This window comes from Engraulis encrasicolus, chromosome 2 (assembly GCF_034702125.1).
Source record: "Engraulis encrasicolus isolate BLACKSEA-1 chromosome 2, IST_EnEncr_1.0, whole genome shotgun sequence".
Lineage (NCBI taxonomy): Eukaryota > Metazoa > Chordata > Actinopteri > Clupeiformes > Engraulidae > Engraulis > Engraulis encrasicolus.
The window spans coordinates 12,489,221-12,516,632 of record NC_085858.1 but is presented as its reverse complement, the minus strand read 5'-3'; the positions used below and the strand labels follow the sequence as shown (position 1 = coordinate 12,516,632).

At 42.1% G+C, this 27,412-nt stretch overlaps 1 protein-coding gene across 1 annotated transcript; it reads left to right on the top strand.

The window, feature by feature from the left end:
- Nucleotides 1-393: 393 nt before the first annotated feature.
- Nucleotides 394-25,838, top strand: gucy2ca (guanylate cyclase 2Ca). The gene is made up of 29 exons (XM_063211662.1): nucleotides 394-534; nucleotides 998-1,000; nucleotides 4,794-4,926; nucleotides 5,241-5,353; nucleotides 7,013-7,080; nucleotides 9,360-9,590; nucleotides 10,025-10,143; nucleotides 11,003-11,102; nucleotides 11,215-11,323; nucleotides 12,586-12,721; nucleotides 14,045-14,130; nucleotides 14,629-14,740; nucleotides 14,881-14,962; nucleotides 15,283-15,385; nucleotides 15,637-15,696; nucleotides 15,803-15,874; nucleotides 17,124-17,228; nucleotides 17,479-17,565; nucleotides 17,900-18,032; nucleotides 18,347-18,484; nucleotides 18,996-19,084; nucleotides 19,284-19,375; nucleotides 19,806-19,964; nucleotides 21,656-21,848; nucleotides 22,515-22,689; nucleotides 23,474-23,572; nucleotides 23,683-23,777; nucleotides 24,285-24,361; nucleotides 25,255-25,838. The coding sequence occupies exons 1-29, from the start codon at nucleotides 394-396 to the stop codon at nucleotides 25,439-25,441; spliced, it is 3,297 nt and encodes a 1,098-aa protein (XP_063067732.1). The 3' UTR covers nucleotides 25,442-25,838.
- Nucleotides 25,839-27,412: the final 1,574 nt, after the last annotated feature.

Below are 27,412 nucleotides of genomic sequence, written 5' to 3'. Positions count from 1 at the left end.
TGGTGGTTCCTGGGAACGAGAGATCCGTTCCATCAAGTCTGCTCTTCACACCACACTCGGTGCACAGTCAGTCACTGAGGAGGTGCTGAGGACAGTCCTGATCGAGGTGGAAGGCATGATCAACTCCAAGCCACTGGGATACACCTCATCAGACATTGCGGACCCGGATCCCATCACTCCCAACATGCTGCTGATGGGGCGGCGTGACCCATCCATGCCACAGGTGGTCTACGCTGACTCCGAGATCCTGAGTCGGCGCAGGTGGAGACACTGCCAAGTCCTCGCGGACCAGTTCTGGGCCAAGTTCATCAGGGACTACTTCACTACACCACACTTCAGACACGCGCCAAGTGGCAGCGGGACAGAGAGGACCTCGCCGTCGACAGCATCGTGATGATCATCGACCCCCAGCTCCCACGTGCTCTGTGGCCTGTGGGCAAGGTCACTACTGTCATCCCTGGAGCAGATGGCAGAGTGAGGACAGCACAGGTGCAGGTCAAGGACCGGACCTACACCCGCCCAGTCTCACGCCTGGTGAGACTTCCAGCACTCCCGGAGGACTCTTCTGTCTGACGCCTCACATTCATGGACACAACTTTGTGCCAAAGTTGGGGGCGGCTGTTCAGAATTCTGGCGTCAGGGTGTCTGAGTCTGTGTCTGTGTCTGTGTCTGTACCAGTGACGTTTGTGGACATGCACAGGACTGCTGAGCACGTTGTTATTGTCACCTGTGATTGGCGCAGACTTTCGTGCACGAGCTGGACACGAGCTCATTTACATAGACTTCGCGCCAAAAACACCCTTATTAGGGGGTCGGACTTATGCCCTCCAGCGCAGAGTGACCAGACGAGGAATCTATGTAGGAGCACTGTTTGGCTAATTCAGGATTCAACTTTCTCTATCTCCGTTTCTTCTCTCTCTCTGTCTTTACTTTCACAGACGTCTCAGAATCCTAACGTCCACACTCTGTGACTCTATGTGTGCCGTGTGTCCTTGAGAATGTAAGTTGCTGTTATTGTGTTGTTACTGTGTTGTGTGTGTACTCGCGATTGTTTGTTACATTGTAACATTGCGTCGGCAGCGCGAGTATGTGTTTACCGTTTCTGTGTTCCGTTGTGTCTCTGTTAATGTCATGTATAATAGCACTTACTGTTTCTCAATGTCCGCGGGTTTGTCAGAGTGCAGATTTGTGCAGTAATCTGTTACTGTGGCAGAGTAGTGGCTACATAGGTCCGTGCTCAGTCAAAGAGCTGCGTCACCGATTGTTCTCTGTGCGCTGTAGAAACGCAAGAGTGCAAGACCAGCTCTCTTAAAGGAGCCGCGCTCCTTTACCGTTACCTAACACACTCGCTGTGTTTTCATTGGGTTGAATTGTGTACTTTGCAGTAGGCATTTACACATTCATGTGTGGTTAAGGAAACCTGCTTTAGGCAGTTTCCCCTATTTTTCCCTTTCCTTTTCACTTGTATATATTTGTATATATTGTTTTTCCATTTATTCATGAATGTTGTGCATTCGTGTGTATTGTGTTAATTATGATTATTATGTATATATGCTATTTACTTATGCCTTTTTGTATTTTCTATTTTATTCTATTTTAGTAAACCACGGTTTCACGGTTCTTGGTTCAAGGCCTTCAACTTGTGTGTGTGTCCTTTCTTTGGGGATTATCCATTTTTGTTCTAACCGGACAACCTGTGCAGTTTGCTATTTTTCCCTGGATCAGCCCATTATACAGTCCTTTTTTATATGTCATATTAGCACCATTTTTCACAGTCAGTTTAGCTTATTTCATTTCAATTTCAGTTCTAGTTTATTATCAGTTCATTAAACAATTTGATATTGTAAAAAGTAACTGTGGAAGGAATTAATAGACAATACATTAATAAATGATATTCGGCATTATTCAAAGGTACTCACATAGACCAAAATACCACAATGTATCCTTAACTTTTGACTAATCAAACTTTTGGCATTAATAATAGCCAGTTGTGGTTTTAGGCTAATTTACTCGCTGGTCCAGATGCTGTCCAGAATCTCCCACCCCACCGCACCCCTCAATGAGCTCTTTGAGGCCCATGCATACAAAAGTGGATGTTGAACCATACATTGCTAGATGTTATAAGTTGGTTAGATTTAATTTTTCAGTCCAGTTTGATGGGTAATCAAACCTTTTTTCTCCTTTAGCTGTTCAGTACAAGTTCCGAAAAAAAACTTTTGAACGGTAGTGAATATCTTATCAGCCATATGGCGTTGTTAATATTACATGGCCATTTCAACATCTTTATAATGTGTTTCCTGTATTTCACAGCCAGACTAATGACTCATTAACCCAATTGGGGTCCAGGAGAGGGTCCAAATTTCATGGAACCTTTATCAGTCTCTCAGGTGCTGTTTCCACATAGACTGCCATTTTAAAATGTGGATATATTTTTCTCCTGCTTAGGTGGAAACGCAACATGTGTATAAAAATAAAAGCTCCATTGTAGCAGGTTTGTGTTAGCCTCCTAAATTGGATATTTTTAAAGCAGGGTTTTCCAAATTATCCAAATTAAAAAATATCCAGCTACGTGGAAACAGCTCCTCACTTATAACTACTAGACACTGATGCAGTAACATGCATTGACTGGAAATATTTTGCATAACAATACGTTGAATTAGTGTCTGTCTAGTTGTCTTCTTCCTCACTAGCAGGTTTTGTAATTATACAACTTCCTGTTCACAAACGATATCATAGTCTATCACAATAAAATCCTTGTTCATGCAGGACCGATTTTGCCAGCTGCCGACCTATCAAATGTAGCCAAGGGTACCTTGTGACAAAATGAGGTCGGACCACCTGTACATCATTATTCAAATATATCTAGCCATATCCAATCCCATCTCGTTTCACTCGTTTCTCGTTTCCCATCTCGTTTTCCATTCAGCCTATTTCAGTGCTTTTCTTGCATTATTTCCTTCACTGAATGCAAATTCTACTTTTGTTACTGATCTACTAGCCCATTACACAAATTATTGATCGTCTTGCAGGTGTCAGTAGCTATGGGGATTGGCAACTATTTGACCTGTAATTATGTAAACTCACGTCACAGAACCATATGGCCATTGAAAACCATAAAGTGCGCTTTGCTTGCACACCATATTGTTACTGAGCTACTGTATAGTGGCACTAGGTGCAGGAGTGTTTAAAGAGGCACTGCCTTCCTGTCTCTCCCTTGACTAATGTGTCAACATGTTTATTTTGGCTTTTACAACTGCCACCGAGCCTGACAATTGCAGGCTGTTCTCGGCAAAACTACCCCATACATAGTCGATAATAATATAATGGCATAAAGTCCTGTGTGTGTGTGTGTGTGTGTGTGTGTGTGTGTGTGTGTGTGTGTGTGTGTGTGTGTGTGTGTGTGTGTGTGTGTGTGTGTGTGTGTGTGTGTGTGTGTGTGTGTCTGTGTCTGTGTCTGTGTCTGTGTCTGTCTGTCTGTGTCTGTCTGTCTGTCCATTTGTGTGGTAGGTGTTCAGTGTTGTAGATGTTGAATCGTCCTGATGCTGTCAGTGTTAGCTTGGGAGTGTTATTGTAGCTGAGGAAATTGGCGTCTTTATAAAGGAGGCCATGAGGCATCTGTATTATCACCCCCTCGTGACCTTTGCACACCTCTTCCTTCAGCCTCTTGATTGGCCAACGTGAGCTCAGAAAGCCAAACGTTTGTTTAGGGAACCCTGGTTGTAAACCATTTAGGTGTCCTTTAAAGATGTCTTCATTTTGATGCTTTTGAGTAGTGGTCTCCAAATGGTGGCTCGTGGGTCGTGGGCCGGATCCGGCCCGTTTGGGTAAATGAAAAAAATACGTATACCGTATGTGTGTTATCTGTGGCCATATACGGTTGGTCGATTTGTTCGCCCCCCCTCAGCCTCATTTGCGATACATAATTTGGCCCTTGGGGAAAAATAATTGTAGACCACTGCTTTTGAGGATGGATGAAACATTAGATAAAGGCCTGATTGGGGAAAGATATTCTCAAGAGAACACACCCTCAAAATATCTTTTTTGGATACAGATTTCCTAGTATGTTTTTGATGTGGTTTTGTTGTGCTTTTTGTGTTTTTATGTCTTATTGGCTTTAAAATTGTATTTTTCATGCACCAAAGGGGAAATGCAGTTACCGAGGCACCACTGATTAACAGTACACATAACAGTGTTAATTCAACACTCAGACAGTAGGACCAATAGAAGAGTGCCGAGTTGGTTCTATAAGTGTTAAAGTAAAGACTGCCGCGAATGTACTGCTTAGGAGCCTGGCGATGTGCTGCGAGTGCTGCTGCTGTCACTGTGTTGTCACTGCAGGTTGTTCATTAACATGAAGATAGCCTGAGCATTCAGGCCAGCCAGCCATCGCAGGCAGAGGAAGCAGCGTGGACACCTGTGACAGAGCTACAGTTGAGCGCTCCTGTCCTGATGTGGCCAAACCTTCTGTTTTTGTGGAAATCGTGGATCCCTCCTTTTCAGTCGGCCTGGAATATTACTCGTTGACCTTTTACCTGTCTGGGATATAATTCTCCAAAGCTATGATGACATAGTTTTTAGATTTTGAGCTTTTGGGGGAAATGCCAGAGCTTGGCGTCAAATCAGGATTTGCTTTTTGGAGTTTTTAAGTCTTAAATCCTGTGTAGGCTGTCTCACTTTTATTAAGAGTTTTGTAAAGTTTGGGTGAGATTTTTGAAAACGTCATGCTGTTTTTGAGAAGTGTCATCTGCCTCTGCCTGCTATGCTTAGTGACAGTGGAGTGTAATTTCCTGAAGAGATGCATGGAAAAGGAGCATGATCTGAACGTAGTGCTTTTGGAAGACGACTTTGCAGAGTGGAGTTTAAAGTATGTGCAAAAGGCTGTGGAATCCGCCATTGAAAAAGACGAGGCACTGAATGAAGCCCAAGGTATCGCGGTCATTATCAGTGTCATTATCAGTGTCATTATTACCTCTAAAGGTAATAATTCATCATTTTCATTATGTGTGCTATCATAATAACCTCTGAGCTGCTTTACTGGAAGGAAAGTAGGTCTTCTATACCACCTGCGTGAAGCTGCCTAAAGCCAATTTCTTGTTTACAAATTAACTTTTGATAAATCATCATTGTTGTTAGTGACTCTCATAATGGATGGAAGAGCTGCAGTATGTCTGTGTATTATAGGCTACCTCACTTCCCCTGCCTTTTAATTCTGACACCCTTGTACTTCTTTGGTCTATTAGGAATAAAATACAAGATACGGCCAAACTTCTCCGGCTTCTACACAACGTACTACAAGAGGAGAGGGTGCCACAGCAGCAGCTGTGAGGGGGTGGAGATGATGAAGGCACTGCATGTGAGAAAGCTCTTCTTAGTATGATGAAGGCACTGCATGTGAGAAAGCTCTTCTTAGTATGATGAAGGCACTGCATGTGAGAAAGCTCTTCTTAGTCCAATTCAGAAGGAACTAGAGATGGAAGTAGAAGTTAAAAAAAACAAAACCTGCCATAGTTTCTTTCCAAAACAAGTCACCTCACAGAGTGTACAGTTGCCATATGGGATGTTGTTACCCTATTAAATATGTACCTGATTATGTGCTGGCTGGTTCAAATGTGGGGGTTTTCTTTTTAGGTTTTTAGGTTTTTTCCAGTGACTACGTCTAGCCACCTCATTAGGCACAATGGCATAATTGGTGTAACCCACTGTATCATCAGGGGTGTAGTGGGTGCGGTACGCGGGGGTACGCGGATAAAAAATCGCGTACAACCACTTTAAAAATCCCCACTACACCACTGTGTATCATACTAGTGTTGGACTCACACCATTGTTGACCTACTTGTACTTTTACTTGGGTCACCGTAAGGAACACCCCACACAAACAAACCTGGGCACACAGTAAGAAATGCAGTGTTGATTCCCTGCTCAACACTGTCCAGAAAATATATGGTCCCAATCTATGTAGTGTTGATTCAACACTCTCAGTGCGACATGTGTATGTATTTGAAAGTTGAATTTAACACTGTTTTAGATATGTGACTTTGGAGTGTGAATTCAACACTTAAAGAGTTGAAACTACTAAAAACGATGGGACCTAGTGTTAAGTTAACAGTGCTATCCAGTGGTACAAATGAAAACATAGGGGTGTATGACAGCTGGCCTGCCTTAGTAACAGCTATTAATTGACAGTATTACTGGTGTGTTTTAGCAGTGTTTCTTAACTGGTTAGTTGGGACCCAAAAATGGCTTGCAGAGGGATCCTGGGTGGGTTGCGGAACTGTATGAAAAAATGAAAATTAACCCTTTATCGCCAGTGCCAAAATTGAGACAAGCTACGGTATTAGATGTAAATCATAAGTATATCATGGTTATATTTTTGCTATTAGAATAAATGGACTTGAGGAGTAATAAGTGATGCACCAAAAAATGGGTCACAATTGAATGGCTGGATAAATGTGGGTCCAAAAAACATTCCAGTTAAAGGGGTATGCCACTATTTTGGGGCTTATTACAGTTAAAATCGTTGGCTGGGGTTTATAAAAGTGGTAAAGTGTCTTATTTTTCATGTTAAGCGTTGTCTTGCTTTAAGACAAGTTAAAAGAGGGAATATGTCGCTAAGCTAGTGAAAGTCAATGTATCCGTGTAGCATTGTAGCATGCTACATGGATACATTGACTTTCACTAGCTTAACGACATATTCCCTCTTTTAACTTGTCTTAAAGCAAGACAACGCTTAACATGAAAAATAAGACACTTTACCACCTTTATAAACCCTGCCCAACGATTTTAACTGTAATAAGCCCCAAAATAGTGGCATACCCCTTTAAGAACCACCCACTGGTTTATATGGTACCCTTATGTTACTACCTGTATGCTGTAGAATCTTGCTACCATCCAGGTTATGGTACATGTGAATACAGTATGTCAGATTTTTTAAGACTGGCAGTTGTGTTATTCCCCCTTGTAACACCCATGCTACTGGAAAATCATTGCCCATATTTCATTTCCTTTGAACCAGGAGAATAATTCAGTTGGCTGTGCCATGCTGGGGCCCTCTTGCACATACGCTACCTATCAGCTGGCCAGGTAGGCCTATGGGTTTCTGAACACCCAACCCACCCACTCCTTATACTTTCCTCTTGTTTACCTTCTCCATGTTCACCTCACCAGACCAGGCCCTGCTTATCTGCACCTCATCTCACTGTCTATGTCTGTGCTTATGTCATTGTTGTCTTGCCACCAGCTTTTTACCCCCAACAGATACCATAGATTCAGGGCATCACACTGCTAATCATCTTGACTATTTGTAAAAATGCATAATAAGAGAAAAAAACCCAACAATCATCCCCTTAGTGATGCAAATACATATTAAAGGTACACTGTGCAGGAAATGGTCAAAATAGGTACTGCAACTGTGCTGCTCATTGAAACTGGGTTGCCTATTGCCAAATTTGATATTTTCATGAAAGTTTAGTAAGTAATAAACTAACATTTTCTAGTATGGCCCAAGTACAGTCATTTCTGCAGCTAAAGATGGCTATTTTTGGAAATTCAAAATGGCAGACCATGGAGAAGATCCCCCTTTTCATGTATGAAAAATGTAATTATTCCAGTCATAATGAATACTTAGAATTTGGTGGTGTTGATAAGTTTTAACGAAAAAGGATGAAACAGTGAATGAAACAGTAATGGGTAGCATGAATTCTGGAAATAAACAACTAAAAATCTTCCACAGTGTATCTTTAAGCATTAAGACTTCAATGTAGCATTTGCATTACATTTAGCAGACAATTTTATCTAAATATTTTTTAACAATTTTATCTAAGACATCTTTTATCTATTCCCTCAACACACTATCTGACACTAGACACACTAGACATAGACCCCCCCCCACACCCTTTGAGGCTATTCTCTCTCTCTCTCTCTCTCTCTCTCTCTCTCTCTCTCTCTCTCTCTCTCTCTCTCGCTCTCTCTCTCTCTCTCTCTTTCTCTCTCTCTCTCTCTCTCACACACACACACACACACACACACACACACACACACACACACACACACACACACACACACACACACACACACACACACACACACACACACACACACACACACACACACACACACGCTTTATGTCAACCTTATACAAATATTTGTATGTGTACATATGGCAAAGCGTACAAGACCTGGCCTCAGAGACACTTAAAAGCACCATTACTCATGAAAAGCCTAGCATGCAGTATTTACAGTGTGACGCTCCATACTAGCTTCTGAACTTCATTACTTCGTACAGTACTAATTACCTATATATTACTTTCTTCTTACATTACTTATACTTCTTATATTACTTGCATCTTACATTACTACTTGCTATTGGTGATATATGTAATCTGTAATTATCTGTAATGTACTGTAGTTGAAATGGATCAAACCACAAAAATATGACACAAAGAATTCTACTATGCCTAACATGGGAGAGGCAAGCACTGGCTGGAGCAGCTCAAGAGAAACACGATAGAGAACTCATAGTTTAGGTGATGTAAGATCTCTGTGTGATGAATGATGATCTGTATGTAAATGCAAAGCATTTTGAGTACACTTTGGAGCTGTGATACTGTGCTATGTACATATGTTTTGATTGATTGATTGATTGATTGATTGGTTGTTTGATTGATTGATTTTGATTGATTGATTTTGATTGGTTGATGTCAGCGGGCGTTTCTGTTTAGAACCTGATAAGACCTTGTGGTTTACATATAGTATTTTGCCCTGGAGACTATTGTACTGTATAAGACCCTGCTCCATGTGCTGTGTGTCCTCTGTATGTACCAATGAACGTTGCAATGGCAATTCAACACCTATGAGATTCAAAGTGTAACACTCACAGTCAGGGCCGCTGACAGCTTTTGCTGGGCCTGGGACAAAAACCATCTGAAAAGGCTCCCTCCTCAATACATACAATGTGTTGGGGTCCCAATTCTGGGTCTCTCCTTTCTCTGGGCCCGTGACAACTGACCCCTTTGCACAATGTCCCAAACAAACATACATGTTTTGGCACCAATAGACCAAGCTAGAGCAGGAGCCTCAAACCCAAATTCACTGTGGGCCAAACTCAACTACCGAAAGTATAACTTATGACTTTGACATTAAGTGACATTCGGGTATGGTAAAGACAGCTCTAACAATGTCAACTGATCATGACCATTTAACGTTAATGATATTGACATCATATTTGTTTATGACTTGTCCATGACTGTGTCATGACACTGTTTTTGGCATTTGTATGACGTCGGCAAGTAAAGTGTAACCCAAATTTCACACGCACTCCCATACTTGTATACTATTCTGTGTCGTCTTTGTGTATATGCCAGTGAGCAGGTCGGCTTCACCCTGACCATACCCATCATCTCGGCGGGCAGCTTCGGCCTGTCCTGTGACAACATTGTCAACCTGACGCGTTTGCTGCCCCCGGCGCGCAAGGTCTCACGCTTCTTCCTCAACTTCTGGAGATACACCGACGACAACGTCAAGACAAGCAAGTGGACCACGGCCTACGTCTACAAGAGGGAGAGCTACCACGACTACTCAGAAGACTGCTTCTGGTGTGGACCACACATACACATGCATGCACGCACACACATGGGCACACAGACACGCACACAGACACTTGCTCACACAGACACTCGCACACACAGACACAGACACAGACAGACAGACAGACAGGCAGACACACACACACACACACACACACACACACACACACACACACACACACACACACACACACACACACACACACACACACACACACACACACACACACACACACACACACACACACACACACACACACAAACACACAGTAAACACAAACACCCCAAATCAAACACATAGGGCTCCATAAAAGTCGGCTAACCTTCTTCTTCTTCTTCTTCTTCTTCTTCTTCTTCTTCTTCTTCTTCTTCTTCTTCTTCTTCTTCTTCTTCTTCTTCTTCTTCTTCTTCTTCTTCTTCTTCTTCTTCTTCTTCTTCTCCAGGTACATCAACGCCTTGGAAGCCCAAACAGAGGAGTTTGCCAAGAACATTGACAGAGTGATGGTGCGAAACCTGAGGGACCTTCATGAAGCCATGCGGAAAAGTGACAGACACAGCAACAGTGAGACTTACTCCCTTTTACTCTCTGATACCTTCTTAGGATAGTAAATATGAAATGAATAAATACTTACTTATGGCAATGCCTAATGCAATGGAATGGGCCTGGTCCAACAGGTGAATTAGATGTAACTTGGCACCATCTTGCGTTGGATGTGTGTGTGGGGGTGTCGTGCTCAAAAGCGACTGCCTTCCAGAAAACGACTGACTTCATGGACTGCCCCCCTGTAAACTCTGGGCAACAGAGGATCAGATGCATCAAATTCACTGTACATACACCTGCTGGCACCCTCCACTGTTGCCCCAGAAATTTTGTTGAGTATTGCCCTTTGCGATCCTGACTTACAGGGGGCAGTCACATTCTTGCAACCGCTTAGTTACAAGGCGTTGATTAAAAACACCCGATAATTGCAACAATTACACAGTCATGGCCGTAACTACCATTGAGGACACAGAGGTCATGTCCTCTGTATTTTATTTTTCAGAAATGTGAAATGTATCTATGATGAAAATACATTCAGTCTCTATACGCCAACTCCATTCATACCCAAGACAGTGATTAATGAAAACAAACTTAAAAGTTTGACTGAGGAGTTTGAAGCATTCTTACTGTAGGCCTACAGTACAGCACACAGTTTTTGACCTCTGTATTTGAAAATGTCTCGTTACGGCCCTGTATACAACCAAAGTTTATTTTAGAAAAGTTACTGGTGACGTCACCCACCCCCACCCCACCCCACCCAATGTTGACATGAAGTTGTCACTAATGAATGCAAGGACCAAAAAAGGCCTTGCTTTTCATGTTCACAATCCCCAACCAACAACTCCCCATCTGCTGTGCATTTTCTTCCTTTTATTCCCAGTATTCATTCTTTGTGGAACGCCAGATGACGTTGAGGAGGTGACAAAAGTAGCATTTCCCATACACCCCGACACTGTGTTCTTCCTGATCGACATTTACAAGTCAGTGCATACTACTTTCTTTGTGTTTTTAAAAAATCTGGATGGTAGACTGTTCATTTCTGAGGTCTAATAAATGTGTTTTTTTTCTTTGTCCATGTTGTGTAATTGTTAGTACTGAGTACTACAATAACACGCGGCATGAGCATATGAGGAATGCCCTGGTGCTCTCGCTGCCCTACAGGAACTACAGTGACGTGGACTGGTCGACCAACAGCAGCCTAGTCAGTCCTATTCCTTTATCTCGCTTTACTAGAATGACTTTCTTTGAAAAAAGCCTGTAAAACAAACAAACAAACAAATCAATAGATATCACAGTATGTCTGGGGAGTGCTGTGGTGCCGCTGATAGGCCTAAGCAGAGTAAGCAGAGTGCTTAGGGCCTCAGCCACTTTGCCCCCATTATTGGGGCCTGCTAAATTGAGATTGACTAAACAAATGTATTACCAGAGAGAGTAGAGAGAGAGAGGTTCCATTGGCTCATTGTTTCCGGGTTCTATTATTGCAAGGGGGAGGGGGGAAATCCCCCTTTAAGCAGACCTAGGCAGACCTAAGGACTGTTCTATTCAATTCTAGGAGCATTATGACACGCCCCTTTAGGCAGACCGGAACCTGGTCATGTTAGGTGCCCATAGAAACCTATTACATTGGCATATCTCTATATACTTAAAGAATCTCAGATATTACTGTATTATTATTTAATTGGTGGGGGGGGGGGACGGGGGCGGCTACTGACCAGTTATGCTTAGGGCATCCAAAACCTTAACAGTGGCCCAGTGTGGTGCAGTGTGTTGATGCACTATACCGTGCACCAGTGTTAATTTCGTCAACCATGACTATGACTAAAATATTTCGTCAATGCCCTTTTTTGATTTTCGTCATTTAGACTAAGACTAAGACTAAATTGGGAAGGCAATGACTAAAATATGACTAAGACTAAAATTGATTTTCGTCATTGTGACTAAGACTAAGACGAAATTTTAAAAAGCTAACGAAATTAACACCGGTGTTCAATAAAATTTAGAAAAAGAGAGCCAGTGTGTGAAGAAGGTTTATTCTGTACAGTCAATGATATATGTTCAGAAGAGAAGCAGTGTGTGGAGAAGTTCTATTATGGACAGTGTCGACTAAAATGACTAAAATGACTAAAAATTGACTAAGACTAAAATTGATTTTCGTCATTTAGACTAAGACTAAGACTAAATTGGGAAGGCAATGACTAAAATATGACTAAGACTAAAATTGATTTTCGTCATTGTGACTAAGACTATGACTAAATAAAAAAAAGCTGACAAAATTAACACTGCCGTGCACAAAGGCCAAGTTTCAAATCCAGCCTCATTTTTATTGCTGCACCATCCTGTTATTATAAACACAAAACAAAAGCCCCATAGTACTGTGTATACTGTAAAACAGAATGTTTTTTTTAATTTGGTATGGCTTTTGTATAGATGGATAAATGCAGTATTTTTACTCTCCTCTCTTAGGTGAATGACTACGTGGCCGGGTACCATGACGGTGTTCTGCTTTTTGGTCATGTGCTTAGAGAACACCATCTGAACCAGACCAAATTTTCGTCAAATTCCTCTTTCTACAACCCATTCAGGAATGTAGTTTTCGATGGTAAAAACCCCTTTGTATATGCAATTAATACATTCACACTTCAGAAGAATGCATTGCGCCATATGCCTGTGAGCCTATAGCCTATTAGCTGTGCATTGAGAGGTTTTGATGTAAGGCTCTGCCTGTGACCATGCTGTTTTTATACCACATCAAATGAAGATAATCAGATGACAGTGATGTTAGCAAGCTCACCACTTCTTTTTTTAAAATTATGTTGATACTAGCAATACAATGGAACAGGTTGTGGTAATTGCAAAGAATTCATAATTTGCCAACATCTGTACATGTTTGGGCTGCACAATTAATCGAAAAATAATCAAAATCGTGATAAAATAGTGAAATCGAACTCATGATTTTAATCGTGATTTAATCGTAGCAATAGTGACCTACTTTTGAGAGCGTCCTTGAAGCCAGAACATACTGACAGGCTGGTGTTTCTGGCCAGAAATCTGTCCACTTAAGTTTCATGCTATTGCCTTTACATAATTATTACAATTCATTTTATTTTGCTCATCCCGTATGTAATTCATTCTTGGTTATATTTCATCTTGTTATAATTTTCAAAAAAATCAGCAAAAATCAATAATCGTGATTAATAATCGTGATTATGATTTTGACCAAAATAATCGTGATTATGATTTTTTCCATAATCGTGCAGCCCTAGTACATGCCAACAATGACTAGGCCTAGGCTATATGAATTTCTCTGATTTAGCCAGATGACCTAACCGATGACTGTTAGTGTAGTTTTGTACTTTTTGAAATATTAAAGAGGACCATTATTACTGTGTAATGACCTGTGGGCAATCTCCTTTGAGCTCATGAGTACTCCAGTAAATCCTAAAAAGCAGAGACTGCACACGCATTAGTGACACAGGTGCTATACAAAACAAGATAACTTAAAGGAAATAATAAACGTCTAGTCTGCAACACTGTTCTGTGCTCCCAAATAGGCTATTAAACGGCACAACGTTCTGGACGCCCAGTCAGTTCATTACTGGCAAAGGACTGAGTGTCCCGAATGCAATTATTATTATATTATTATTATATTTCACTTAGCTGACGCTTTTATCCAAAGCGACTTACAGTTATTATTTTTCAGGGTATTGGTTACAGTCCCTGGGGTTAGGTGCCTTACTCAAGGGCACTTCAGCCATGGATGGAGGGAGAGGTCAGGTGGGATTCAAACCTGCAACCCCTAGATTGAAAGACCAAATCTCTAACCACTACACCACGGCTTTAATATTTGGGAGCATTGAACAGTGTTGCGGACATTTACTATTTCCTTACTCCAGTAATTCCCATGCCATGTCTTCTCTGTCAGGCCTGGGTGGTCGCTATGAGCTGGATGGGAATGGAGACAGAGAAGTCAACTTCACACTCATCTACACCTCCAGTGCTACCCATGAGGTGAGTCTGATTATTTCATCCAATTAACCCCTGAGCGCAGAGCCTCTGTTATAACCTTATTGTCACCAGAATGGTAATGACCTTAATTGGTTTCTTAACACTCCTGCATTGTTATAGCAATGTTGTTATAATGTAGTTGAGTGTTTTCAGCAAAGAGTACATATAGGCCCGTTGATGGGCCCATCTGCTGTAAGAGGCTACACACTCACAAGCTTAAGGCTCTTTTCCACTGCCAGTTTTCTGGTAGGCCTACAGCTCGACACAGCGTGACTCGGCTGCCACTTTTTGCTTTTCGATTGAGCACGACACTGCTCAATCAAAAGCAAAAAATGGCGGCAGAGTCACGCTGTGTCAAGCTCTAGGCCTACCAGAAAAGACAAATGCTCAATGGAATGGTCATATATTCAAAGTATTTTCTGAACTGTAGCGATGAGTGTGCTGTATTGTGTGTTGTTGTGTGATCTGTGTGTTGCATTTTTTCCATTCTCCACCCTCCAGTACAAAATTTTGTTTGAGTACAGTTCGTCCTCAAATCAGACCATACTAATGGAGTGCAATCCTGCTTTGGGCTGGCCCAAATCAACGCTACCGAATGATGAACCTGCAAATGGTACGTGCCTTTGATGGTTGATGAAACTGATAAGCTATTGATTTTGTTTGGTGGATTTATAATTATGTTTGATGAGGCTGATATAGTCAGTTGTTTTTTGGTGGATTGATAATTAGGCTTATTGTACGGTTTCTTTTTAGGTCTGGAGCCTCAAAGCGTTATCATGATTGTTCTTGGCCTATCTGTTGTGGTAGTAACTGCCATCGCTTTAATCTTCTACAGGTAAGCACAGTCTGCAGTTTATAGTTTGCATCTGAATTGACCACATTAGTGTTTAGTAAAGAAAGCAAACATCCAGTCACTGATGAAATGTCTGTATGTCTATGTGATTAAAAGTGGTGTCTAAAATGTTGATGTCAGATGTTGGAATCTGTGCCAACGGTGTACTGAGAAAAAAAAACCAAGCTGTGTCATATGTCATTCACATCACTCATTCACACGTTCATTCAAACACACACATAGGTACAATGTGTGTTTGTTGGGGGAGTATCCACTGTCCATCATAGTATTTGATGTACCCTACATCTGTCGTCCCTTGGCAGGCAGAGCAGAAGGCAGCGTCAGAAGGTGAAGAAATGGTCCCACATTCTTCCTGAGCTCATCAGCCAGCTGGATAACAAGGAGCGCAGCCTGGTCTCTCTCAGGGTGAATCCTTCATTCATGCTACTTTCTACCTTTTCATCCGCTGTAGAACTGAAAACTTCCTTCCACCTCATTTCAGATTTTTTCCCCTATGTGTTTGCATTGCTAGTTTAACAGTATAGCCATATTAAGCGTAGGAATGGAAGTCTATGGGACCAAACAAAACATCATCAAATGTGCTTATAGACCTTTTTAAAATTAAATAACATTTTGCAGAGCGTCTTGTAGAACACACCATTTTCTGTGTTATTCAGATTGACGAGGAACAGAAAGACAGTGGCTGTCAAATCCGTCGGGGTCGCTATGACAAGAAGGTGCAGTATCAATTCCACTATGCCTCATGGCAACCTTTTAAAATGTTTTCACTGCCGGCATAAAAATAATGTTGGATTATCTTGCACGTTGTTTTGCCTTCTCTAGCCTGTCATCCTGAAAGAGCTGAAGCACGTTGATGGGAACTTCAGCGAATCCCAAAGGATAGAGCTGAATTCGGTAATGCCCATTCATTCATTCATTCATTCATTCATTCATTCATTCATTCATTCATTCATTCATTCATTCATTCATTCATTCAAATTATCATTATTATTATTATCATTGTTGTAGTTGTTATATACATCGTCAGGCCTATATACAGTATACACGTGTCAGATGTTGTTTTTCATGAAAACACTGCGGTAAAATGACATCACAAGTCAATAAAGTATATTGCTTTTTGTGTTACCCTAAATTGGGCTAATAGCTTAGTATATGAAATATGGAATACACAAAAATCCTGATTTCGGATTTGTACAGTGTATAGTAATACTGTATAGAAGTTTATTCTTATTTTATTCTTTTTATTAAAAAATAAAAAAAATGGTAGCAGTTGTACATTTACCCGCTTTCTTGTTTATTTCAAATACTTATTATTATTTAAATGTTTGCCCAGAAAAGGAAAAAACTTGCTGCTGCAAATTCATTCATTCATTCATTCATTCATTCATTCATTCATTCATTCATTCATTCATTCATTCATTCAACCATCCATTCTGGCACTCATTGTTTGTGAGCACTCTCTCTTCCCTCTACTAAAACTGTGTTAGTGTGGTTACGCTAGATATCATGCAACAGCCTCTTATCAGCCAGAGTGTCAGGCAGAGGGCTGATAAGTGGCCTTGCCTCTGATTTATTCCACTTTAGTCAGAGGAGAAAGGTCAAACTGAGGCCTGAGATAAAACACAACACCTTTGTCAGACAACAACCTATCAAATAAATTACAATAACATTGCGGCATTATGGAAGATTGAGGATGTTACAATGGACATTTTTCAAAAACAAAGACGCAGAGGTCGCACCAATATATGTATTTGTCAGCACGCTAAAAGAAGAGAACACTATTTGGGTGAAACCTGCGCCAACCTTAATGAACTCCCATGGATAGGTTTGCCTGGATTTGAGATGTCAAACTCAGGCCCATGGGCCAAATCTGACCTGCAGTGTGATTTTATTTGGCCCATGAGATCCTTTTAAATGTCCCTTACAGTTGGCCCACATACACCATTAACATACCTGTATAATAACATGACTTCAACACAACAACAGGAATTGTGGGTAGGCCCAGGTCAGTGTAAAATCTCCCACTCATACACAACAGTATACGTGCAGGTGTAGATGCATAATTTTAGTCAATTTTTAAAACATATTTGTTTGTTTACATCCTCTAACTCTAACTGAATTCTTTATTCTTTCTCCCTTTCAGCTCCTGAGGGTTGACTATTACAACCTCACCAAGTTCTACGGCACGGTGAAGTTCGACAGCGGCGTGTTTGGGGTCTTTGAGTTCTGTGAGCGAGGCTCCCTGAGGGTAAGGGAAGTGGGATGAGTTTTATGATGCTTAAATAGTGTCATGGTGCTGGCAGCTTTGACAACTTTATGGCTTTCCGTAGGGTTTCTCGTAGCCTAGTCATTTTTTTACAATGGCATTTGTTAAGATTGTGATCAATTGCTGCGGAAACCCTAAATCCCACTAGTATTCAAAGAAGAGTGTGTGTGTTAAAAGTATTGTGCCCTTCTCTGTCTTGTAATGGTAACAGATCATTTGATCCCCTTTTCAGTGCGTTCTGAATGACAAGGTATCCTACCCTGAGGAGACCTTCATGGACTTGGAATTCAAAATTTCCGTCATGTATGACATAGCCAAGGTATTGTGTGTGTGTGTGTGTGTGTGTGTGTGTGTGTGTGTGTGTGTGTGTGTGTTGGGGGGGGGGCATAAGAAATATGCTGTGAATGAGTGTGTGTGTATGTGAGAGAGAGAGAGAGAGAGAGAGAGAGAGAGAGAGTGACAGAGACAGAGACAGAGACAGAGTGAAAGATTAAGAGAGAAAACCTTTTACAAGTTACACTGTGGTACGTATTAGATGGCTGTATATTTGACAATAAATGTACCGAATGGAGACACATTTCTGAGGAGATTCAAAATCATTCTAAAATGTATTTATGTTTCTTTTGCATGGTTGTGTGTCCACCTCACCCTAGGGCATGTCCTATCTCCATTCGAGCAATATTGGTGTGCATGGGCGTCTCAAATCTGCCAACTGTGTCCTTGACAACCGTATGGTAGTGAAGATCACCGACTTTGGCTGCAATACAATCCTAAGCCCTGGCAAAGGTACAGTAGTCATGCAATATTGACTGTTGCTCTACTAATCTGGTTATCTACTAAACATTAGTGTTTAGTCATTTTCGCCACACTTCACTCTCACACATGCTCGTACACACACACACACACACACACACACACACACACACACACACGCACACACACACGCACACACACACACACACACACACACACACACACACACACACACACACACACACACACACACACACACACACACACACACACACACACGCACACACACACACACACACACACCCTGTTAACCGCTCGATCCTCCTCCTCCTCCTCCTCCTCTTCAGACCTGTGGACGGCTCCTGAGCACCTGCGTAAGGAGGGTATCTCCCAGAAAGGAGATGTGTACAGCTTCGCCATCGTGGCCCACGAGATCCTGCTGAGGGAGAGACCGTTCTACACGGAGGCATGTTCAGATGATGCAGGTCAGATCAAGCAATAGATTAGAATTTAGATTACATTCGTCTTTGTCCAATAGGGTTATTCATTTGCACATCTAACCAGTTAATCCAAGTACATATTTTTTTGCTACTCATATATCACATACAGTAGCTTACATACAAGTATAAATACCACCAGCAGCTTGGTACTATGAAGACAAGGAGATGAGCAGGGTTTTAGTACAATATTGCCTCCTACTGGCTGTAATTGGGATTGCACAATAACCCAAATAATCAAAGTTTTCCGTTTGACTTTTGGTTGTTTTCATTTTAGTTATTCAGGTAATATGTGTGATAATTAATTAGCCGGACAATGCATAACTTTCAGGCAGTGGAATGAAAAGATTTTACTACCACAGTACTACACTAATACTAATAGTCTTTGGCAATACATTACAACTTGGTCATTGCCATTCTGACAAAAGCTCATTTATAATGTGGGCCTTGTCTTAAGATGTGCAGAGAATGTGCAAAAATCTGTTTTGTTATTGTACAGATAAGCTGATGAGGGTCCAGTATCCAAACGGACCGCAGTACTTCAGACCTGACCTCAACTTTGATACAGTTAACGAGACAGAAGTGGAGGTAAGACTAAGCAGTTCATTAAACATATTAACAAAATAGCAATACATGTTATTAAAAACACTACATTATAGCAACAGTAGTACAAGACCGTGTGTGTGTGTGTGTGTGTATGTGTGTATGTGTGTATGTGTGTGTGTGTGTGTGTGTGTGTGTGTGTGTGTGTGTTTGCGTGTGTGTATTCTCAATGCTTCTTCAACAGCTGTATGTGTTAATTAAAAACTGTTGGGATGAAGATCCAGAGAAGAGGCCTGACTTTAAGAAAATAGAGAGCTCATTCGCAAAGATCTTCAGGTAAGAACAAATCTCACTGCAGAATGCTATGGCCTGCTTCAAGCTCTTCAAGCCAGTACCACGGGGGCTCAGTGTACACAGTTCCGCCCATATAAAAACTTAACTACTGCATGAAACATTGCAACATTGCAGGCTGTGCCAATACACTCTTTGATAACATGGTAACATACAAAGCTTTTAAAACTGATACTGGCTTCATTTACAAGACGTTTATAATTAATAATTTAGAATTGAATAGTTCCATCCAGTTTACTTTGATCTTTCATTTAATTCCGAATTCATTAATTAAGAAGTGTTTACATGACGTTTTCAAAGCTTTATTCAGAGTTAAATGGTATCTTGTAAACGTAGCCATTGTTGCATTGTTATCAAAATTCTGGGAAAATAACTGGTATGATTGCATGTGTTTTGCGACGTACACACACTGCAGCAACATCCACAACCATGCCAACGAGAGCTACATGGACAACCTGATCCGCCGGCTGCAGATGTACTCCCGCAACCTGGAGCACCTAGTGGAGCAGAGGACGTCCCTGTACAAGGCCGAGAGGGACAGAGCCGACCGCCTCAACTTCATGCTGCTGCCGGGGTCAGTTGCGGTGGCCAATGGCATGCACAGACATTTTGGGGGGCAGGTGCTGAAGGGGGGTTGGAGGCATGTGGTTTCCTTACCGGGCTATAGAGGCTATATATCATATCCGGCCGTTATTGTCACATGCACTTGATCGGGAAGCATATCTAGATTATCACGTCAACATAGGCCACAGTACATCACAAAAGCTGTCAAAAAAGGACTTTCAAAAAAGGGTATTTTTTGTCCAGTAGGGCAAAGGGGCAGGTGCTTTAGCGCCACCTTGTCCCTATCTGTGCACACCAGTGACGGTGGCGGTGACAGTGACAGCAGTAGTTGTGGTGGTCAGGGAAGTCGACACGGGGGCAAAGGGGCCAGTTGTCCATGGCAGAGAGGGTGCCAAGAAATGACATAGTATGTAATGGGTGGGGGTCCTTTTAAATGTCGCTGTCCTGGGGCCAGCCAAAGCTGATAGTGAGCCTGGTGGCGGTAGTGGCACAGGACTGCTGCGACATCTCACACAGAATTACTAGTTTAGCAAGTTGCAATGATATGTTGTTCCACAAGCAGTATGTGACATCACATCCTCTCCCTGGTCATTGGGGTTTTGTTTATTGTTTCAAGTGAAAGTGAAAGCTCCAGTGGGAAATTCCCATTGTGATCGCAGCACAGCACAGCACACGGTGCACACAAACAACATTCACCCATGAAAGGGGACAGCACAACTGGCCATCCACTGATCCACTGAGTGTGGTACCACTATGGTGAGGGTACCTCAGCCATGTATGAGGATGGGATAGAGCACTGGTTACTCACTTCTCCCGGCCCACCTGGCAGCATTGGGAATCAAACCCGGGAACATTATAGACCAATATAGTGGCGAAGATTGTTTTACTGCATATGCTCTTATTATGCCATATCTTTGTCTGCCATGTAACGGCATGTGACATTATTTACTTGTACTGTTGGTTAGGGTCAGGATTAGGTATTGACAGTTTACAGTAAGAACATAAGAGACAGATAAGGCTCTTTTCCACTGCTGGTTTCCTGGTAGGCCTACAGCCCGACACAGCGTGACTTGTGTGTGTCGTGCCCAATCGAAAAGCAAAAAGTGGCGGCTGAGTTGCGCTGTATTGAGCTGTAGGCCTACCAGAAAAACGTCAGTGGAAAAGAGCCTATAGATAAGTTACAGATAGTACAGACAGGGCCGCTGACAGCATTTTCCAGGCCCAAGACAAAATCAACTAAAAGGGCCCCCTCCCCAATATATATAATGTAATTAGGACTCAATTCTGGGCCCCCTTTCTCCCTAGGCCCGGGGCAATAGACCCCTTTGTCCCCCCTGTCGTCTTCCCTGAGTACAGATAGATACATGTAGTAGATATGAAGAAATCGTGAAATAAATATGCTTATAGACCAATATAGTGGTGAAGATTGTTTAGTGCATAGTCTCATATAATGCCATATATGTGTCTGCCATGTAACGGCATGTGACAGTGGCTACATTTTAATTTAATTCAGAATTAACTCAACGTCATGTAAATGTACCCATTATTTACTTTCACTGTACCACAGGTTTAGGTTACAGGATACATGTAGATATGAAGAAACCATGAAATAAATGAATATGGTTATAAACTGTCTATAGGCCTACAGTATATACTGTAAATATATGCTATGGTGCCATACCTGTGTCCGCTGTTGTGCAGGCCAGTGGTGCGCGCCCTGAAGGAGTCGGGCCACGTGGAGCCGGAGCTGTTTGACGAGGTCACCATCTACTTCAGCGACATCGTGGGCTTCACCACGCTCTGCCACTACAGCACGCCCATGGAGGTGGTGGACATGCTCAACGACATCTACAAGAACTTTGACAGCATCCTGGATGATCACGATGTTTACAAGGTAGGCCAGGAGAAAGAGAGAGAGAATTGTTTTTTTGTGAACTGTGTGAAAACACTTAAATTGCCTGCGGCAATGATATAATAATGAACTTGAGTCCACTTGCAAACTGGACTGCCCACTGAGAAATATACATATAGAAATGTACACCTGGAATTTAAAATAGTAAATGCACTTGAAGTTTTGCTTATTTACTCACAGTTCTGTAGTATTATTCGTTTGCTATCAATACAACTACAGGTCTGTGAATTATAGCATGTAAGATGCAATATTGAGACTATGCCCACTTCAGATCTCCTAACTTCTTAATCACTATTTCTGTGACTGTGTCTATCTCTCTGACAGTTGTACACACTTGTAATCGTTGTTATCAGTTTTATAATGTCTAGTCTACTCACCATAAGCAGAAATGCTTTCTATTTAGGCACTTCCTTTTTACCACTCTGCATGAGTTCATAGTTCCTCAACCCCTTGGGGGACAGCACACTATTCCGACATAGCGCTATTCCGACATATGGTTAGGGTTAGGGTTAGGGTAACTGCATGCACTCTCCCTAAAAAGCACAAACGTGGGAAACGTGCCGGTATCACGAGAATAGACAATCAATGTCGGAATAGCGCCATGTAACCCAACCTAGCCAGCATGTCATCTCTGTCTCCATGGCACAGGTGGAGACCATAGGAGATGCGTACATGGTGGCGTCAGGGCTGCCCAAGCGCAACGGGAACAGGCATGCGGTGGACATCGCCCACATGGCCCTGGACATCCTGGCCTTCATGGCCACCTTCAGGCTGCGCCACCTGCCCGGCCTGCCCCTCTGGATACGCATTGGGATCCACTCAGGTGCGTCCCACTCCCCCCCACAGCCCTAGGCAATGTACCACATCACTGAAAGTGTATGCATACTGTACAATAATTGTATAGACCTCCATACAATATTTTTTTTTCTTGCATATGCAAATATAATGCTTGCACAAAGTGCATGTGCAAGGTGAAGTAGTGTATGTACAGTGTATAAACTTTTAGTGATGATGTAAGACCTATTTCTGATATGTACAGCTCCAGGCCACTTTATTAGAATAGCATGAAAAAGTTGATTTATTTCCATAATTCCATCAATAATGTTAAACTGTCATGGATTATAGATTCATGGCCCAGTTTTTTAACTATTCCAATCATTAAATTGTTTATTTTTTTTACATATTTTGGTCTTCCAGCTCAAAAAACCCATGAATTGGGGAATTCGCATTATTAGAATATTGTAATAAAATCACAATTTTCCTCATCAAAATTCGTTGCACATCAGTGCACATCAAATCAGTTGAAATTTGGTACTTTCTACTTAACACGCAATATTCAATACTTGGTTAGGACTCTCTCTGTCTTAATAACGGCCATGATGCGTTTAACATTGAAGTCAATGGCAGAAACAGTGCTTCTTAGGAGAAGAAGCCCTGCACAGTAGTACAGTAACTGTTGCACAGCTATCCCTATTTCTAACTGTCATCCTTTTCTTTCATCCTTTGTCTTGGTTTAGTGTCTATCCTTATGATAAACCATCAAAATATATGTGTAAGTGTAAGTTTACATGTAAGTGTTTCATATTTTATTTTCTTTGTTTTGTCAGGCCCCTGTGCAGCTGGAGTTGTTGGGAATAAAATGCCACGATACTGCCTCTTTGGGGACACAGTCAACACCGCCTCACGCATGGAGTCCACAGGACTACGTAAGACAATTGAACTCGATTACGCCCCTGTTCATGATTATCGTTACTTTTGCTTTTAAATCGCTTTTACAAACGATGTATGCTGATGATGACTACCTGCATATACCCAGCCCTCAGAATCCACGTCAGCCAGTCCACTGTCAACATCCTGCAGAGGACAGACTGCAAGTTTGAGTACGTGGAGCGAGGAGAGACCTACCTGAAGGTGAGATCCTGTACTGAGATGATGTTATAACTAGGGATGTACCGAATCCAACATTCAGTTTCGGATTTGGCCGGATTCTGCCTTGTTGATAGGGATCGGTTTTGGTTTTGAGTACGATTCATTACTTAGTTTTGGATTCTGCCAAATCTTAAGCAGTGGATTCTGTAACTATTCGGCAGAACCTTAAAAATCTGCATTTGGTACATTCCTGACAGAGGATGAACACAAGGATCAATGTTCTCATGCGATGTGACTGAACACAGTCCTGCTGTATTTGACAGTGATTTGAGCATGTAAACTTGCAGTTGAGTACAAATGAGTTTGGTGTTTATACTGTATGAAGGAGTTACAGTAATGTATTGGTCAGGCCATATCAATTAGGATATTCATCAAGGGGAATGCACTCTGTCTCAAATGTTCTTTCGTCACAATAACAGCACAATGAAGCATACTGCATTTTCAAGTGCTGCTGATTCTAATTGTAACTGTCATTTTAACTGATTGCAGGGGAAAGGTAAAGAGATGACCTACTGGCTCACAGGAGTAACGGGACAGAAGTACGACCTCCCAAAACCACCCACAGAGTAAGACCACCACTCACACCCCCATGCTCTCATTACTCACAATGTCATTGAGAGAGTGGCACTGGCTCACTAGTTCATGGTCCAAATGCCCAATTTTACTAATTGCCTAATTTCACTCTTCCCCTGGCTACCCTCTGGGGACACTTACGTAGGTTATACGGTTAACTGTGGCAGCCCCCTCCACCCTCTTCTGAGCAGAACAGAAACCTGTCCGATGGAGAGCTGCATATGAAAGTAGAGGGGTGATGGTTTAGAACAGGCCTATTCACAAGAAAAGCATGTGTATTGCAGTATCAAAATTGCAATGTAGTACATTGCTATAGCTGGGGGCCACAGCTGGGCTGCGTGTGGAGCGTGGGCCACCAATTGAATAGGCCCAGTTTAGAGTTTCTGGTGGTGGTTAACCATTGAGGGGACATGATGGTGTGATGGATGGGGTTATGTGATGGTTAGCATAAGGCTGTATAGTTCTGTACTGAGGAGGGGAAGTTCTAAAATCTATTGAAGCCCGAGGCAAAATAATATGCAACTTCCCCTGTGAAAACTATATTGAATATATTGTCATTTTATTTAGAGTGTGGTATAGCTAACTGTAATTCAGAGTGCAGGGCATTGCCTGGGTAGCCTACTTCTTGGCTACACCTCTGCATGAACAGTAACTCAGTCGGCCCTGCCGTGGCCAACCGGTAGGGTACTCGTCTCCCATGTGGCTGACCCGGGTTCAGTTTCTGGTCCGGGTCCTTTGCCGACCTCTCCCCATCTCTCTCCCCATTCGCTTCCTGTCCACCTCTCAAACTGTCATATCATCAATAAAATCATAAAAGACCAACAAAAATATCTTTTAAAAAAAAGAACAGTAACTCAGCCTTTTTGCCTTTCCCCCTCTCTCTCAGGGAGAACTTCCAGCAGCTGCAGCAGGACCTGGCTAAGATGATCCGCCTGGGCCTGGAGTCGAGCACAATGGCCCGGCGCGGCAAGACGCTCTCCACCCGCATACGGAGGCGCGAGGGACAAGGCAGCCAGGGGAGCCAGGGCCTGCTCGAGTACTTCCACCTCGCCGACCCCAACACATACCTGTAGCCACGGGCCGCGGAAGCACACTTTCATACATTGACGAAGCCCACTGTGGTCTGCATCAGTGGCCTCCGTTTATTTTTACCCAAGGGCCAAATTTTGTAGCTGAGGGCCAAACAAACCACCCGACTGTATGGCCACAGATAGCATACATATATGATTTAATTTGTTCCAACCTCATGGTAGGCCACATGTTTGCCATGCCTGGGCCGGATCTGGCCCGTTGGCCGTCATTTTGAGACCACTAGTAGATTATGCAAAGCATCTGAAACTCCTCTGTGCACTCTTTTTTGCCACTTGGGGGTGAATGCGTTCTGCTTCAACCAACAACTAGGCTACTGCTGGTAGTTTTGGCTTCTACCAAGCCCTGTTAGCCTGGACCCATCCATGATTCCTGTGACGCTCCAAAAAGATGTGTCTATAAGCCTATCTATGGAATCCGATAGCACAATTGAGACGGGACATGTGAGGTTAATGCAATGGCAGATGTGAGATAGCTCCTCTCAGTGGGGTTTCAGTTTCTCCCACTATGCATACGTTATTGGAATGAGTCAACATTTACCTGTAATTTTGAACAGTTTTTTTTTTTTTACTATTACTGAAAAACTATTCTAAGTGTTCCTTTGCACTCAACATGTTTCACTGTATCTACCTGTCTGAAGAGTTATGACCAGCTGGTTCAGCCATTTTGGCAGGACTTTTCACTTTCTGAACCCCTAATATCCAACTTCAATGACATGGATGCTGGTTGCCTCTCTGTCTGCAGCACCAGCCTGAATAGTGTAGTTTCACTGAGTTCATGTGTTGATTTGAGAGTCAGGGTATTCCGATGTGCTGCTGTAATGTTGTGTTGTGTTGTGTTGCTGATGTTAAAGGGGTATGCCACTATTTTGGGGCTTAATACAGTTAAAATCGTTGGCTGGGGTTTATAAAGGTGGTAAAGTGTCTTATTTTTCATGTTAAGTGTTGTCTTGCTTCAAGACAAGTTAAAAGAGGGAATATGTCGCTAAGCTAGTGAAAGTCAAAGGGTCCGTGTAGCAATGCTTAACATGAAAAATAAGACACTTTACCACCTTTATAAACCCCAGCCAACGATTTCAACGGTATTAAGCCCCAAAATAGTGGCATACCTCTTTAATGTTTTATACTGTGTGAGCTTTCTCAGTGAATGGGTGATGATGCCATGTGCTGCTGTGTACCTTGATGTTTGCGTACATGTGTTTAAACGAGTATGGTTAAAGTCACTAAAACTACAGCACTTTAGGAGCAGGGTCATTTCAGGTGAAATCAGACATTTTGGGGCCCAACAGGCTCTGATTTTAGTTCAATTTAGTGTGCCTTTTCAATGGCAAGGTGGAACCCCAGAACTGCTTTTGCATGGATCTGGCAGCAAATTGGTTCTTGAGTCATTCATTGCAGAGATAATTTGAATCATGAGATGAAATGAGCACCCCACCAGACATGAGTACCCCAAATAAACACTCTGCCCAAATTATCACTAACAAACAACATCAAAACTAGGATGACATACTCAAGGATGAAGGTATACTGTTCTACTCTCTTACTTAATAATAAAATAAAATATTTTTTTACATGGAGCCTTTCAGATCAGTCACCCAAGGTCACATCAGAAACAAAAAAATTAAAAATAAAAAGTGCTAGTACAATTATAAAATAAAATAAAATCAGACGATAGATGGAGAGAACAAAGAATGTAAGTCCATTTTGAATAGGAAGGTCTTCAACACACTTTTGAATCTTGAAACGAGTGAGGTGGTAGGGTGTTCCATAATTTATGAAGAAAATATAAAACATGTTTAGCCTCCCATTGTTGTCAGTGAGATCTTTGGTTGGACCAATAGTCCTGCATTGGATGAGCGTACTAGAGCGTGAACTCTGTTGGTTGGGCCCCAAAGTGTCTAATTTCACGTGAAATGACCCAGCAATGGTCTCTCGATACAATTTAGTTGATGAGAA